Source organism: Muntiacus reevesi, chromosome 14, assembly GCF_963930625.1.
Source record: "Muntiacus reevesi chromosome 14, mMunRee1.1, whole genome shotgun sequence".
In the NCBI taxonomy this organism is placed as follows: domain Eukaryota; kingdom Metazoa; phylum Chordata; class Mammalia; order Artiodactyla; family Cervidae; genus Muntiacus; species Muntiacus reevesi.
The window spans coordinates 59,377,010-59,395,155 of NC_089262.1; the positions used below are offsets into that span (position 1 = coordinate 59,377,010).

Below are 18,146 nucleotides of genomic sequence, written 5' to 3' on the forward strand. Positions count from 1 at the left end.
CTCCTGGGCCACCAATGGCATCACTGGGTTCTCTGATCTTGTTTCTCCCTCTGTTTCTTTGTGTGTATGTGTGCTAAGTCACCTGAGTCGTGTCCGACTCTTTGTGACCCTGTAGCCTGCCAGACTCCACTGTCCACGGGATTCTCCAGGCAAGAATAATGGAATGGGTTGCCATGCCCTCCTCCAGGGGATCTTCCCAACCCACGGATTGAGCCCATGTCTCATTATGTGTCCTGCATTGGCAGGCGGGTTCTTTACCACTAGAGCCGCCTGGGAAGCCCATTTGTTCCTGTACTTGGCACCAAGTTCATTCTCTCAAAACATTATTTTGAGCCAATCACATGAATACTTAAAATTCTCAGTGACTCACAAATACTTACAGAATAATTTAACTCTTAGATTACAATTTAAAATGTATTATGAACTAAACCCACCATTACATCTTTCTCAGACATAATCCCTCTACTCTAGGAAGAGTTTTCCCTCATTCTAGAAAAGAGCTTGTCATTTTATACCTCTATGTTGTTAATCATTCACTTCCTCCTACTTGGAAAGTCCTCCCTTCTTGGCTAGCTAATGAGAGGCAGTATATCCAGTGGTTAAGAGTTCCAGCTTGGATGCCTAATAGGCTTCCATTATCGACTGGCTCAACAACTTCCTGGCCAGGTGACCTTGGGCAACTTTTATTCCTATTCTGCATGTTTAGCAAGAGCACTCTTATAAAAATCCATTTTGCAGTGATAATCTGTTGATTTTGAGGGGTACTTATTTTTTAGTTAATTGATGTTTACTATAATACGTGAATCAGAACTGAAAACAAAATTAAGTTTTCTTCTATTGTCCCAATACATTTTCTGTTTTCTGCTAAAGAACATCAAAGCCATCAGGAACTGACAGTCTTCTACTTACTTTCGAGGCTAATTCCTTTATTACATTCTTACTCTGCACAAAGCTAATCTAATTACTCTCTTCCAGGTCACCTAAGAATAATGACCTAGCTTTCAGATTAGCCAAAGCAGGCCACAGGTGACTCTGCAATGGGAGGGAGAGAGTTTTGTACTGGTGAGGTTAGGAGAGTCAGCCTCAGGAATCCAGCAAAAGAAGATCAAATGAAGACAAAGAGAAATGACCTACACCAGAGAACTGGCAACAGAGCAGGAAAAAGAAACATGAATAATTTGCTTGTTTTACTCATCCTAAAACATGGAAATATAAAACAGTAAGACTCAACAAAAAGTGGGCTCCAGCCTGGCTCCACCTTCCTCTGTTATCCCTCCTCAGTTCTCCTAGATCTGTTTCTTGTCTAGCACTGAAAGAGCTCTTTGGCAATATTAGCCTGATTTAAACACACAGAAACAAGCAGAAAAAGAATTCCCTGGCAGTTCAGTGGTTAGGACTCTGCATTCTCACTGCCAAGGACCCAGATTCTCTCCCTATAATCAGGAACTAAGATCCCACAAGCCTAGCAGTGCGGCCATAAATGACTAACTGCACAGAAACAAATTTACATCAACCTGCGTCTCTTCAAATCTCTGAATCTGGAGTCCTATAACCAGAGAACATGTGTCACCCTCAAGAGCCACTTTTGCCATCATCAGTCCCCTCATCTACTCATTCTATCACTCCACCTTTCTCCTCCTAACTCCCCTTCTTACCTCTCTGCCTCTTAACCCCTCCCCTTACTACTCCCATTCCAGTATCTACAAAGAACTCTCCAACACCCTCAAATATTTTCCTCTATTTTAGCTCAACTAGTGATTCTCACGGAGAAGGCAATGGCACCCCACACCAGTACTCTTGCCTGGAAAATCCCATGGACGGAGGACCCTGGAAGACTGCAGTCCATGGGGTCGCTGTGGATCGGACATGACTGAGCGACTTCACTTTCACTTTTCACTTTCGTGCATTGGAGAAGGAAATGGCAACCTACTCCAGTGTTCTTGCCTGGAGACTCTCAGGGACGGGGGAGCCTGGTGGGCTGACGTCTATGGGGTCGCAGAGAGTCGGACACGACTGTAGTGACTTAGCAGCAGCAGCAGTGATTCTCAAACCTGACTTCACATTAAAAGAAGTTAAAAGAAAAAATACCTGAGCCTCCTTCCCTGCAGAATCTGACAGTTGGGGTCTAGCCCTGGCATGGGCTTGTTTGTTTAATCTTCCTAGGTGACTTCAAGATATATCTAATCTTGAGAACCACAGCCTAAACTAAGACTGGATTCTCCCCTGGCAAACAGGCTCCCTTTGCCTCTTTCTGGAGACTACACCTTCTCCCACACCAGAATACCACCAGACAAGAAAAGGCAATCAAGCTCAGGCTCTTTCAGACCATGGGTCTTCCATTTTCATACAAAAGCAAACAACAAAAAATGTCTTTCTTGGAGGTATTTTATTTATACAACTCTGTTTCCTCTACCCCTACCACCAACCTTATCTGCCTGAATAACTTTTACACCCATTAAGATTCAACTAAAACATCACATCTTCTGAGAAGCCTGTTCTAGCAGGCTGGGTGATCTAGGGCCACCCCTATGTTCTTGCTATAGCCAGTGGATGCCATGACATAGCCTATAGGCCCCTGTTCATAGTGACCTATCACTTTCCTGTCTGCCTACCTCAATAAACCTAGTTCCTTGAAAGTAAGAAGTATACCTTCTTCATCTCTGTGTCCCCACATATAACCTATGCAATGCCTGGCACATGATTGACATTTGATAAATACTGGTGAGAGAGCAAGTTGGAAAAAAGAAAAGAGAAGGAAATTTGAAAATGAGGAAGAGTAAAGAAAAATATCTCTTCTATGTCATCTTCTGGCCTTCCAAGGATAAAACTGATTATACTTAGCATATTTTTGGAGCCATAATATAAAGGCACAGCACAGAAAGTAGTAATCCAAAACAACTCTTCATTTTTAGAAAAAATACACAAATTAGAAGAAAGTTAGCCTATATATAGAAAGCACTTTTTGAACACATTTTTAGTTATCAACTAAGGACAGTACTATTCATTTCCCACTTCTATACTATCAGTAACCCAGACTTGCCCTGACAATCTCATTCTGTTCACAGTGGCCATGGTGGGAAGAATAATGTCCCTCAAAGATGCTCATATCCCAAACCCCCAATTATGTGACTACTACCTCACATGGCAAAATGTAATTTTCAGATGTGACTAAGATGTGAACTTTGAGATGTGGAGTTTATCTTGGTGGGTCCAATGTAATCACAAGGGTCCTCTTACGTGAAATAGGGAGGCAAGAAGCTCATCGTCAGAATGATGCAGCGTGAGAAAAGCTATCCATTACTGACTTTGAAGATGGAGGAAAGGCCAAGGAACATAGGCAGCCTCTAGAAGCTAGAAAAGGCAAGGAAACAGGTTCTTCCCTAGAGCCTCCAGAAGTAACACAGCCTTGTTGACACCTTGATTTTAACCCAGCGAAACCCAGTTGGATTTCTGACCACCAGAATTCTAAAGTAATAAATTTGTGTTGTTTTCAGAAGTCACTGAATTTGTGGTGCTTGTTTTTTTTTTTTTTTTTTTTTTGCTTAACAGCAGCCACAGGAAACTTAAGTGTTCGCTGGGCACACTATTGTCAGAACATGCTTTCTTTGAATTGATATCACTTCTGTCACAGTTATTGTTGAATAATCACTGTGAGTCTTAATGATGACCTTAAAAAAAAAGTGCCTGGAAAAATGTATGAAATAGTTCTTAACTTTGGACTCTGGCTATACTTGAAAAGCTCAGAGATTCCAGAACTCTGGCACACTGCGTATCAGTCCTTTGACTCTGTTATGTCCTCTACTGAAGGTCACCAGACTCTGTTCTAAGGCTAGGACCTTGAGCATGAGAGCAGGGGAGAAAGGGGAAGAGGAAAGAGGGCTTCACGGTGCCCATTCTCAGGTTATCATAGATGCAAAATAATTAGACTTGCTGCACTGCCCAGACTGATAATAGCAGGCATCTCCTAAAGGACATTATTCTAAGAAGTGTCTATCTCTGTTCCAGACTGTCTGGAGGAGGAGGAAGGGAGAAGGAAAAGGAAAACAGCATATTAGTGTTGAATTCATACATATTTTAGAATGCTTCATTAAAATTTAAAAGAAAAGTCAGGTTAACTCTAAAGTATCCAGAAATTTTACAGAATCAGTATTCCTCATTTTCTGAACTTTCTGATCAGTCAGTATTTTAGCATATAGCTTATCATTTTGGCTTTAAAGTCTTTTTTAACTACTGTAATATATTGCACCCTTCCTTCTTCCCACTCAGCACAGAACCAGTTGAGAGAGTCATAGGGATCAGAAATACAGGAATCGAATGTCAGCTTCATTACTGACAAACCAAAGAACAGCCATTAGGTGTAGGGCAACTGTGGGCTTCCTACTGCAGCACCGCCGTGTTAAGTAGAATGACCTACCCGGTTACCGGCGGCCGGCAAAAGTGATCCAGCCCCATCAGGAGCAGAGTTGCCCGGAGTTAAATCCCAGCAAGAGTCCAGAAGGGACCAAAATAGGCCTGCCCATTGTCTCCCAACCTTCCTTCCTAGGGAAGACTGTCCCAGGGAGGAGTAAGCAAGGAAGAGAGACGGCCAGGAGTGTCACACTAGTAAAAGGTCTTCAACATGGGTTCATGAGGAATGGGGGATGAATGTTTTTCACCTGACAGCTGCTTCTAAACAACAGCAAATAAAGCTCTGCTATACTTAAGCTAAGCAATTGTATCTTGAGTAATCTGAATGCAGTATTAGCAAGATCCGACTTAAGATACATCACCCCAAAGCACACATGGAAGCTACAGCCTCCATAATCAGTGACGGGGAACAATCTGAGGTGTGTTACTAGCAATAAAGTATAGACATTTACAAATGATTCCTCTTGGCTTCAAAAATTAGAGCTTGTTCAAAGGTGTCTCTATAATAACATTATTTTTTCTTGCCTTCTTTCAGATTTACTGTCTTGAGTGGGAGAAAAAGGAAAGGGCTTATAGATAGCATTCCAGAAATTACACATAACCCAGACTCCCTTATCTGTGAAGTAGCTCACGGTGAAAGACATTTCTTGGCAGCATTAATTGTTATGGCAACCATGAGTTACTGAAATGCTTGTGAATTGGGATTTTTATAGTTACTTCTATTTCTTTTTTATTTTATCCAGGGATGAATTTGATTAAGAAAGCAAATGGAGACTTTTTTTTTTAAGCATGAGTATCAATATGACACATGATCAAGAATGACCCCACAAACCTTTTGGTTAATAATGACAGAAGAACTACAATAATTGTAAAAAGCAGACCATGTAATAAAATTTGTGAAATTTTCAAGGACTACATTAATACCATTATAAAAAATTAATGAACACAGTTCACACATCATATTTAAACAATAAAATAAAATAGGAGGGTTTTGTTTTATTCTCTAGTTGTATTGAGTTGCTCCTAAGGAGTTGTGGTCCAAAAAATAAATTAGAATTCATTTTCTAAATAATTCACAATTTTTAAAAGCAGATTAGTTTACATATTTATTTTTATTATAAGATCATTATGAGATTTTAAATAGTTTATTCATTTGCTTATAAAATGAATTTATATATACTTCTATAAACAGAGATTCCACCTAATAAAAGGTTTATGGCATTTTTTTCTCTTACTTTCCTGAAACCAACCTCTCAAGTTGATGAGGTATGTCAACTCTGAAAACATATATTATGTTCACAAATTGCTAAAAAATCAAGTATGAAAAATGAGTAGTCTTCTGCTATAAAGTCCTCCTCAATCCTTCTGCAACACTATCTTCTTAGGAGAGTTTTAAATTGACCAGAAGCAAGAGTTCCCCTTAACAACAAACCAGTGTTGTTACCAGGGGATTATGACATAGGAAGAGTAACCTCCTATCAGAGAGGAGCCCCAGAAGTCTGACTGTGACATGACAGTATAAATATGAGCACTCCCGCCACCTGTAGGCCCTTCTCCTCTCCACTTGTAACTGATAAGAACAACATCTGCAATGGCCAGAACCACCACCAAGAACAAGCGCTGCAGAGGACACCAAAAAGCAATCTCCAAAAAGAAATCACATTCTGGCATTGAATCTGGCCGCAGGAATTACTCACTCTACGTAAACAGGGTCCTAAAGGAAGTGGTTCCCCAGAAGGGCATATCATCTCGTACCATGGACATCATGAACACCATGATCAACGACATGTTTGAGCGCATTTCCACTGAAGCCTGCAGCCTAATGTGTTACAGAAAACGCTGTACGCTCACCCCTGAAGACGTTCAGAAGGCAGTGTGTTTGCTGCTGCCTGAGAAACTGGCTAAGTATGCCGTGGCTTTCGGAACTGAGGCTGTCCAACGATATGTCCGCTCCTAAACTCCATGTTCCAGCTTCATTAAATCTTGGGGAAAGTAACTCTTACTTCCCAAATAATCACTTCAACATTGAATTCATTCTTCTTTTTTATAACATAGTCATATTCCCTGGTATTTTCCCTATTTGTCTTATGTGTAGAGAAGAATTACTCTCTTGCTATTTTATGTTTTAATGATTTTCCTACTATTTAGGTTTTCCAACACCTGCTGTCCACATGACTCCCTCCCAGAACTCATGTTTTTCCTATGAATGTGTAAATCTCATTATATAAATTCAATGCTAATTGTATTGTTAAGGTATTGTTAACTATGTAAATGATTATTTAATCCAGCTATTTTGACCCCCAGGTCACACTGACTTTGAATTGATGAACACAAACATTTTAATCAGAAGCATACCAACACTGATACATTTTCATCAGAAAGGTATTTTCTAGAGCAAACTACATTCAACCATTTAGTTCTTTGATGGAGTCCCTTTAGAACATATTTACTATTTCCTTCAGTAAGCTCAGCTCTTAACCATGTAATTTTTATCTCTGCATGTGCCTCTTTTTAATAAGGTAGTGAACACCTGTTAATCTTTTACTCCCAATTTATCCCTCCCCCTCATTTCCCTTTGCTAACCATGAGTCAGTTTTTTATGTCTATTTTGTAAATAAGTTCATTTGTCTTATTTTTCAGATTCCACATATAAGTGATATCATATAATATTTATCTTCCTCTGTTGGACTTTCTTCACTTAGTATGATAATCTCTAGGTCCATCTATGTTGCTGCTTATGGCATTATTTCTTACTTTTTATGGCTGAGCAGTATATGGTATATACATATACCACATCATTTTATCCAGTCATCTGTTGATGGACACTTGGGTTGCTTCCCATGCCTTAGCTTTTGTGAACAGTGTTGCTATGAACATTGGGATGCAAGTAACTTTTCAAATGAGAGCTTTTGTTTTTTCCAGATATATGTCCTGGATTGGGATTCCTGAATCATATGGTAACTCTATTTTTAGTATTTTTAAGGAGCCTCCATACTGCTTTCCCTAGTGGCTGAAGCAATTTTTAATCTACCTTTATATTTAATTCACTGGAATTTATTATTGCATATTTATAACATAATAAGACCACCATCCAGGAACCTACCACTCAATTTATAAACTTTGAACTTAATAAATGTCACTGGAGATACTTCCCAGTCCTATCTCCCTGTCTATTATACTAAATTTTGTTTCCCATTGCCTTGCTTTTCTTTGTACTTTTGCTACCTATGTATACATCTCTACAGAATATGTTTAACTTCCTAATTTATAATTTAGGGGGCATACTACCTAGGTCATTTTGTGCCTGCCTTTTTCTTTTAACATTGTTTCTAAGATTTATACCTGTTGATAAATAGTTCTAATTCATTCTTTTCACTCCTGTACTCTAGAGTATTCCATAATGTGAATATACAAATTTATTTATGCTTATTCTGTTTATGGAGATTTGGATTGTTTTCATTTTTTGCTGTTATAACCAATGTTGCTATAATGAACTATAAAAACAGCTAAAAAATAAAAAATAAAAAAAATAAAAACAGCTAAGACATATAACATTTGCTATGTGCCTTCATTTTACATAAATTATTTAATAAGGATGACAACTTTGTGAGGATCAAGTAATTTTTCCCTCCTACAGATGAGGAAAATGGGGCACACAGAAATAAGTAGTTGACTGAGGTCACATACCTATTTAGTGGCAGAGCCGGGATCTGACCAGGTTAAAAGTTGCTGTTCAGTCGCTAAGTCATGTCTGACTCTGTTACTCCATGGACTGCAGGCTGCTTCCCTGTCCACTATCTCCCATAGGTTGCTCAAACTCATAACAACGTGGTCCAGACTCTGACAAAACATGCTTTACTGGAGAATGGAATGGCAAACCACTTCAATATTCTTGCCATGAGAACCCCATAAACAGGTTAATAGAGTCCACTGTGAACACATGCTGCATGTTGTGAACATTCTTGTATATACATCTTCTTATACAAATGAAAAGAATTTTTCTAGGTAAAAAACCTAACTGGAGTTGCTGGGTAATTGATATGCCCATATTCAACTTTCTAGATATTAAGACTCTCTTCTAAAGTGTTTTACCAATTTACATTTGCAGGAGATAAGAGTAATTTAGATTCTTCTGGTTACAAGTAACACCACTTAAGTTTCCTCAAGAAAAGGGGGTTTCCTGTATATAATTAAATTGGAACTGAGGCTATTCTGTCTCTCGTTTTATATGCATGCATTTATATAATCAGACTCAAAACGATCCAATTTGAGTTAGGCCCAGATAGAGTTGTTTGCCATCTTCCATTGCCATCTGAAAGATCCACTAACCATGATTCAATGCCCACATCTGCCACTCTGCTGGGGGTTGGCGGCAGAAGGGCTTCCAAGTTCTATCTGGGGTCAATAAATTACAGCCCTTGGGCCAAATCTAGAAGCAGCCCTCTTTTGTTTTACCCCCCACAAGTTAAGAAAGGTTTTTACATTTTTATAGGGATATTTAAAAGGAAAAAATATTCAACAGGCATAATGTCACCCACAAAGCCTAAAATATTTGCTATGACTCTTTACAGAAAGAGTATCTGGTCTACACAATGCTGCTGCTTTTTCAGGGTCTGCGATACACCAGGCTTTCTAAGGCTTTGCTTGGGACACCTATCTCTACAAAATAAAGTTGAAAATGATGAAAAATTTATGGCTGGCTTTCAAATCACAGCAGTAGAGAGAGTACATAAATGGGGCAATGACCTAATTATTCAGAAAAATGTTTTACTATATATTGAAGTGTTAAAGTGGGCCTTACTTTAAGGGAACTAGGGGGTTCCTTGTGTATTATTTTCTCTTTGTATATGTTTTGAAACATTTTAATAGAATCTCAAAATAAGATTAAGAATTTTGGAAAAAACTCTGAAGTCAGTTTCAAGCCTGATTATATAAACGCATGTGAGTATAAAAAAACATTTAAAATTTTTTTAATCAATTTTTTAGTGTGGTAAATATCTATAAGACATAAAACACTAATTTTTAAGTGAACAGTCATATTAAGTACATTCACATAGTTATGCAACCATCACCTCCATCCATCTTTAGAACTTTTTCATCTTCTGAACTGAAGATGAAACTCCATAAACATTAAATAATAATTTCACATTTCCCTCTTCTCCAACCTCTGGCAATAACCATTCTGCTTTGTCTCCATGAATTTCGATCCTCTGGGTACTTCATATAAGTGGAATCCGGCAACATTTGTCTTTTTGTAACAGGAGTATTTCACTTAGCATAATGTTTTCAAGATTCATCCAAATGTAACATATGTCAGAATTTCCATTCTTTTTAAGGCTGAACAACATTTGATGGTTCAGCAGGTAAAAAATCTGCCTGAAATGCATGAGATAAGGAGGTGCAGGTTCGATCTCTGGGTCAGGAAGATCCCCTGGAGAAGGAAATTGTAGCAACCTACTCCAGTATTCTTGCCTAAAAAAATCCCATGGACAGAGTAGCCTGGCGGGCTACAGTCCAAAGGGTAGCAGAGTCAGATACAACCGATCTACTAAGCAATATTCCATTGTATGTGGATAATACGTTTCATTTATCCATCCATCCACTGATGATCACTTGGGTTCCTTCCAACTTGTGACTCTTGAGAATAATGCCATTTTGAACAAGGGTATACAAATATCCCACATTAGGTATATACCCAGAAGTGAATTGCTAGGTCACATGATAGTTCCATTTTTAATTTTTTGAGGAACCACCATACCATTTTCCACACAGCTGTTTCATTTTACATTGCCACCAGCACTGCACAAGGGTTCCAATTTCTCCACATCCTCATCAACCTTTATTATTTGATTTTTACATATAATAGCTATCCTAATGGATATAAGGTGCTTTTATTTTCACTTCCTTAATGATTTGTGATAGTGAGGGTCTTTCCATGTGCTTATTAGCCATTTGTAAGTTTTATTTAGAGAAATGTCTATTCAAGTCCTTTGCCCATTTTTAAATTGATAAGTTGTAGAAATTTTTTATATATTCTGAATATTAATCCTGTCTCAGATAGTTCTCCTATTCCACGGATTGCCTCTTCACTTTGTTGATAGTGTCCTTTGAGACACAAAAGTTATTAATCTTGATAACATTCAATTTACCTATTTTTCCTTTTGTTATCCAGGCCTTTGGTGTAATATGCCACTTTATATTTTGTATTGCTCCTTTATGAGAAAGTTACATACAATATTACTAATATATTTTTAAACTTGGAATCAATTCGTAAAGTCAACACACTTCTAAAATTAGCTTCTATTTTTAATTTTTTAATGTGTCATATTAGCTAACACATTAAGGGTCAAAATTATTTCAATGTCTAACTTTGACATTAATAGGGCCAATTTACCAACTTTTTCAAGTCTTGAACCTCAGTAACCTGAGACAGTTAAATGAAAAGCAAAATGTAGCACTCACCAATAGCCCTCTACTATGCATTTACCCCCATCTTCTCAGAAATAGAACCCTCAATTTTTAGCTAAATTCATTGTCACCCAGGATAAAGATTACATTTCCAAATCTTCCTTTGACTAGGTGTCTAAGTGACCAAATTGTGTTGAATTGTAAGGAACATTCAACTTCGAGGAAGTATCCTTCAAAAAACAAGAGTGCTGTTTTCCCTTCTCCTCTTTCCTACTGGCTGGACTGGGGATACAAAGACTGTAGCTGAAGCAGCCATCTTAAACTAGGAGTTGAAACCTATATATTAAGGATGGTAGGGCAGAAAAATAAAAAAGCTTTGGTCTCTGATGCCTGAACTGCCATCCAGCCTGGGACTGCCTATATTTACACGAGAGAGGAATTTCTAGCTTGTTTAAGCCACTGTTATTTTGAGTTTCTATCATTCATAGTGAAATTTTGTTCTAATATAGACATCCAGAAGATTACTGACTGCTAAACAATGCAGTTAGTTTCAAAATGATTGTACTTATTAAATAAAAACATATTAATCTAGAGATGGAAGATGAGGATGGCAAATGTCTTGTGCATTTACCAGAGGGTGTTGCTGCTGAAATGAAATCTCATGCTATTTAGCAATTTGTTGTCAGATATATGTAATGCAGATGGCAAAATTCTATTGTTATTAGTCTATTGGACACATGAAGTGATTTTAAAACATTACTTAAAATACAAAACTATGTGAGAGTCAAAGATGATAGGAAAGACAATATCTGACTAACTCAATATGATCAACATGATCAATATGTGGATTCCATGGTAATTTGAAGATAGTGGCATACAACATAATAAAAGATGTCTCATACCAACAAGAAAGAATAGGGCTGATTTTGTAATACAAATCACCCAAGCAATAAAATTCCAGCAAACTTAGATTATCCTTCTCTGAGCTTAGAAATCTTATTTTAGAAATGAAAAATGAACACGGTATGTTTCTCCATCTGTTTGTGTCCTCTTTGATTTCTTTCATCAGTGTTTTATAGTTTTCTATGTATAGGTCTTTTGTTTCTTTAGGTAGATATACTCCTAAGTATTTTATTCTTTTTGTTGCAATGGTGAATGGTATTGTTTCCTTAATTTCTCTTTCTGTTTTTTCATTGTTAGTGTATAGGAATGCAAGGGATTTCTGTGTGTTAATTTTACCCAAAGCAATCTATAGATTCAATGCAATCCCTATCAAGCTACCAACGGTATTTTTCACAGAACTAGAACAAATAATTTCACAATTTGTATGGAAATACAAAAAACCTCGAATAGCCAAAGTAATCTTGAGAAAGAAGAATGGAACTGGAGGAGTCAACCTGCCTGACTTCAGACTCTACTACAAAGCCACAGTCATCAAGACAGTATGGTACTGGCACAAAGACAGAAATATAGATCAATGGAACAGAATAGAAAGCCCAGAGATAAATCCACGAACCTATGGACACCTCATCTTTGACAAAGGAGGCAAGGATACACAATGGAAAAAAGACAATCTCTTTAACAAGTGGTGCTGGGAAAACTGGTCAACCACTTGTAAAAGAATGAAACTAGAACACTTTCTAACACCATACACAAAAATAAACTCAAAATGGATTAAAGATCTAAATGTAAGACCAGAAACTATAAAACTCCTAGAGGAGAACATAGGCAAAACACTCTCCGACATAAATCACAGCAAGATCTTCTATGACCCACCTCCCAGAATATTGGAAATAAAAGCAAAAATAAACAAATGGGACCTAATGAAAATTAAAAGCTTTTGCACAACAAAGGAAACTATAAGTAAGGTGAAAAGACAGCCCTCAGATTGGGAGAAAATAATAACAAATGAGGAAACAGACAAAGGATTAATCTCAAAAATATACAAGCAACTCCTGAAGCTCAATTCCAGAAAAATAAACGACCCAATCAAAAAATGGGCCAAAGAACTAAACAGACATTTCTCCAAAGAAGACATACAGATGGCTAACAAACACATGAAAAGATGCTCAACATCACTCATCATCAGAGAAATGCAAATCAAAACCACAATGAGGTACCATTACACGCCAGTCAGGATGGCTGCTATCCAAAAGTCTACAAGCAATAAATGCTGGAGAGGGTGTGGAGAAAAGGGAACCCTCTTACACTGTTGGTGGGAATGCAAACTAGTACAGCCACTATGGAAAACAGTGTGGAGATTTCTTAAAAAACTGGAAATAGAACTGCCATATGACCCAGCAATACCACTTCTAGGCATACACACTGAGGAATCCAGATCTGAAAGAGACACGTGCACCCCAATGTTCATCGCAGCACTGTTTATAATAGCCAGGACATGGAAGCAACCCAGATGCCCATCAACAGATGAATGGATAAGGAAGCTGTGATACATATACACCATGGAATATTACTCAGCCGTTAAAAAGAATTCATTTGAATCAGTTCTAATGAGATGGATGAAACTGGAGCCCATTATACAGAGTGAAGTAAGCCAGAAAGATAAAAAACATTACAGTATACTAACGCATATATATGGAATTTAGATAGATGGTGGCAATAACCCTATATGCAAAACAGAAAAAGAGACACAGAAGTACAGAACAGACTTTTGAACTCTGGGGGAGAACGTGAGGGTGGGATGTTTTGAAAGAACAGCATGTATACTATCTATGGTGAAACGGACCACCAGCCCAGGTGGGATACATGAGTCAGGTGCTCGGGCCTGGTGCACTGGGAGGACCCTGAGGAGTCGGGTGGGGAGGGAGGTGGGAGGGGGGATCGGGATGGGGAATACGTGTAACTATATGGCTGATTCATGTCAATGTATGACAAAACCCACTGAAATGTTGTAAAGTGATTGGCCTCCAACTAATAAAATAATATTAAAAAAAAAAAAAAAAAAAAAGAAATGAAAAATGTAATATCATATAAATATATGCTGTCACTTACTATGATTTTTTTAAAATTCTGACATGTACACTGCTAGCTTGTTCCTGTGAATTAAATGTGTCAAAGTACTAGGAAATAAGAAAGTACCATAGAGTATAATACCTTACATATGGTTCTTATAGTTTACTATGGATTCACAGAAATGTGTTCTTTGTGATAGATGCTGAGAAAACAAAGTCCATCCCTTTAAAAGCATAGAACTTTATGAAACAACAAACTGAAAAAAAATTATTGTGAACAGCTGACACACAGAGTGTCTAGGCTCTGAGTTAGACATTATTCTAAGTACTCCATATATATCAACTCAATATAAAGCCATTTGAGAAAAGTACTAATATAATTTACCATCAGGGGGACTGTGGCACAAAAAAAGGCTAAGAAACATGCCAGAGGTCACACAACTAGTAATAAAAGAACTGTGGTTAAACCCATGTACTCCAGCTCCAGAGTACAATGCTTGCTTTAACTCTAATGGAGAGAGACATGTAGAAGATACTGTGAAACATGGAAGGTGCATCTAACCCAGAAAAAAAGGTGTCTAACAGGAAATGACACTTGATTTAGATCTTGAAAATGAGTAGGATATGCACATAGGTAGAAGGAATAATATTTGCAAAAGTTTAGGACATTAATGGTATCAATTTAAGATAATTGCAAATTACATAGCTGCAAACAAGCACAGAAGAAAGGATGGGGAAATAAGGTCGGAGAGGTAGGTAAAAATCTGTGGGCTGTCCTACAACTTGAATTTGATCCAGTACCCTTGGGGAGACTCGTGGTGAGATACTAGGTAGGAGAAATATGTGATTTCATTCAGTGTTAGAAAGATGATTCCAGGAGCAGAAGTGAGGAGGGTGGATTAAAACAGAAAGAGGTCAGTTTGCTATGACTGGAGTGATCCATGCAAGTCTTAATGAGGGCCTGAACCAAGTCATTGGCAGTGGAAATAAAGGAGGAAGTGGTAGATGTGGAAGAGGATTGGGAGCCAGAATCCCCAAGAGACATGTGCAATGTGTGCCATAACAGAGAAATAGCCAACAAGGGATTCCCAGGGCTCTGGCTCAGGAGACTTGATGGATGGAGCCAAGCCACGCGGCTCAGCTTATTTAGCACTTCCATGTAAAATATCTAGACAGTATGCAAAAGACCGTTGCAAATGATGCCATATGTGGGGTATCATAAGAGTGCTTAACATGCCAAGGATCTGGCAAAAGTCAAACTACTTTAGGGCAGATGATTAGCACTTGTTTAAAGCTTAAACAGGAGGGGACAGCTTGAATTTTTAATACTCGAAGTCAGTCTTTATCACAACCCTGTGCTAGGCCACACATCATGTGTTGACAGATTTTGTTAGCTCTGACAGCTGATTGTTTTGAAAGACATTTGGCAGTATGGGGAGAAACCAGCAGACTATGTAAATATATAGGAGAAAGTAGCAGCCTGTAAATGTAAGCTAAGGTGAAAGGTAAGCCAGTTACATTCAAGATCAAAGTCCTAAAAAACAAAACTGCTTGTCTTTCTTCTGTTCTTGGTGGAGAGTTACTCAGAGGAAAAAGGGGACTCTTTTTCTGAAAAGCTTCGCACTGGCCCAGGCACCAGCAGTGCGGCTTCATTCAGGGTCCTGGAAAGGCACTGGGACCTGAAACTTGAGGAAAGCGTTGTTTTCCCTCCTCTGCCCTGGGATTAGAATTCCAAAGTAGAGATGCAGATAGGGATTCCTGTCTGAAGATGGTAGGGAAAAGGAAGCACAAAGCAATGTCCTAGGATGTCCCTAGTGGGTTGACCCGTGGGCACAAGGGACACCAGGCCCCTCTGGGGTAAGCACAAAAATTTCTGTGGGGAACTTTGCCAGGAGGGTGAGTTACAGGAACCTTGAGTTACTAGGATTTCAGCTGAAAAGAACACAAAGTTTTACCCCACCTTCGAGTGGTCCTCACTTCCTTTTGTGGATTCTCCAGCAAAGGAGACAGAAAAGTCACTTAAAATCAAATGAATCTCTACAGAGAATTGCATGCAGTCCCCCAGTCAAGTCAGACTTTTAGAATATTCTTATTAAACAAACTATCTCTTATTTTGGTTTCCCTGGTGGCTCAGACGGTAAAGAGTCTGCCTGCAATGCGGGAGACCCAGGTTCAGTCCCGAGGTTGGGAAGATCCCCTGGAGAAGGAAATGGCAACCCACTCCAGTACTCTTGTGTGGGAAGTCCCTAGACAGAGGAGCCTAGCGGGCTACAGTCCATGGGGTCACAAAGAGTCAGGACACGACTGAGCAACTTTCACTTTCATCCCTTATTTTAGTCTGATACATTTGCATTTGGATCAGTCCATAGTAAAATTAAAAAAAAAAAAAGATTTTAAGAAAAATAAACAGGGACTTCCCTGGTGGTCCAGTGGCTAAGACTCTGTGATCCCAATACAGGGGGCCTGGGTTAGATTCCTGATCAGAGAACTAGATCCCACATGCTGCAGTGAAGATCCCACAACTAAGACCCAGTGCAGCCAAAACACACACACACACACACACACACACACAGACACACACACACACACCAGTATTATTTAATTGGTAGTCAGTCTCTAAGATGACTCCCCGATGATTTTCTTATCCTAGGATTCATGTCTCTGTGTGGCTCCTCCCACAACATATCAGGGTTGGTCTGTGTAACCAATAGAATACACTGGAAGTGACAGTGTGTGACTTTCAAGGTTATGTCAAAACAAAAACAAAAAAATACTGTCACTTCCTCCTGGTTTTCCCTTGGATTACTCACTCTGGGGAAACCAGCTACCCTGTCTTGGGGATATCAAAGCAGCCTATGGAAATATTCAAGTGGTAAAGAACTCAGGTCTCCTGCCTACAGTCAGAATTAGCCTATTTCCTGGCCATATGAGTGAAACACCCTAAAAGTGGATCTTCCAGCCCTAGTCATGCCTTCTGAAGACAGAGCCCTGGCCACTATCTTAACTGTAAATTCATGAGAGACTCCAAGCCAGAGCACCCAGCTGCTCTTGTATTCCTTGCCCTCAAAAATGTCAAGATAAATACAGCAAATTAGCATTATTGTTGCAAGTTTGGAGAGAATTTGTTAAAGCAGCAATATTTAATCCATATAATTTATATCCACATGAATAAGACAATTTACTGAAATAATCCTCCCAAAACAAAGAGATTGTCACCACAATAAGCTTTATATTCCATCTTAGGTCAAAGGAAATCTCTGGCACTAAAGCAAATTTCTGGCACATTTCAAATTTAGTCACAATTTTGACTCCCCTTAGAGACAGCAGTGTTCAGAAATATTAAAATCTAAGTCCAAAACACTCATTTGCCCTATAGTACCATACAGGTGGCTAGCTAGGCTAACTTAATTTTTTAAAACAGGAAAAAATTAGTCTAGACAGCATCTACAGATAAACAATATCACTGCATTCAATGATCTGGCTCAAGAGAGAAGGCAAAAAAAAAAAAAATCTGACAGTAATTTGATTTTAGGAAAGAAAAGGATAATAAATGGCTACTATTATGAAAAAATGATGTATGTTCCAAAGCAAAATATCTGCAGCAACAAGAACACATTCAAAATATCTTATTGAAACGCCAAGGAAAATGCTGGCCTCTAAAATAAAGTGAGGAGCTTGAATACATCTCAGAGGACTATATGCAATGTTATAAGCAAATCAAGACGTTTCAATTATCACACACACATAAAAATAAGAACTAGAGACAACTACCCACATTTTGGAAGACTTCTGAGATGAGACTGTGAGTTGTCATTATGTATAACCTTGTATTACAAATTATGCTTCACATACCTGTCTTTTGGCCTACGTTGTAAGTTCTTAGAAAGCAGGGACTCAGTACCTAGCTCAATTCACTGCTGATAGTTAGTGAGTTAATCTGAGTTCTCCAGGGGAGGGGGAAATGAATCTGAATCCAGAGCTTATTGGCAGGTGCAATCCCAGGGCAGCAAAAATGAAGGAAAAGATAACTGAGTCAGAAGATAGAAGAAAATACAAGGTAATGCACTGACCACACTGGCTACTAGTCTATAACAAATAATCACTTTACTGGTGTTCCCTCCTTAGCCATGCAGGACATGTCTGGACAGATTATAAGGGAAAACCATGACTTGGAACAGTCATGGAACAGGAAAAATGGAGAGGGAATTTGTCTGCTAGCTCCATCCTGATTTCTGTTCCCCACTGGTCACAGTTTATTCTATGAGGATTTTATACCCATAAACACCCAGGCTGTGGCCTCTTCAGCAACCGTTAGGGAAAATACATTATACTTCTTACAAATCTGGAATTGGTAAGAGG

General features: G+C 38.5%; 1 protein-coding gene across 1 annotated transcript; it reads left to right on the forward strand.

Moving 5' to 3' along the window:
• Nucleotides 1–5,998: 5,998 nt before the first annotated feature.
• Nucleotides 5,999–6,364, forward strand: LOC136146544 (histone H2B subacrosomal variant-like). Its single transcript, XM_065905478.1, has one exon. The coding sequence runs from the start codon at nt 5,999–6,001 to the stop codon at nt 6,362–6,364; it is 366 nt and encodes a 121-aa protein (XP_065761550.1).
• Nucleotides 6,365–18,146: the final 11,782 nt, after the last annotated feature.

Excerpts from the sequence above, each read along its gene's own strand:
- LOC136146544 (XM_065905478.1), top strand. The coding sequence starts at position 5,999 with ATGGCCAGAACCACCACCAAGAACAAGCGCTGCAGAGGACACCAAAAA.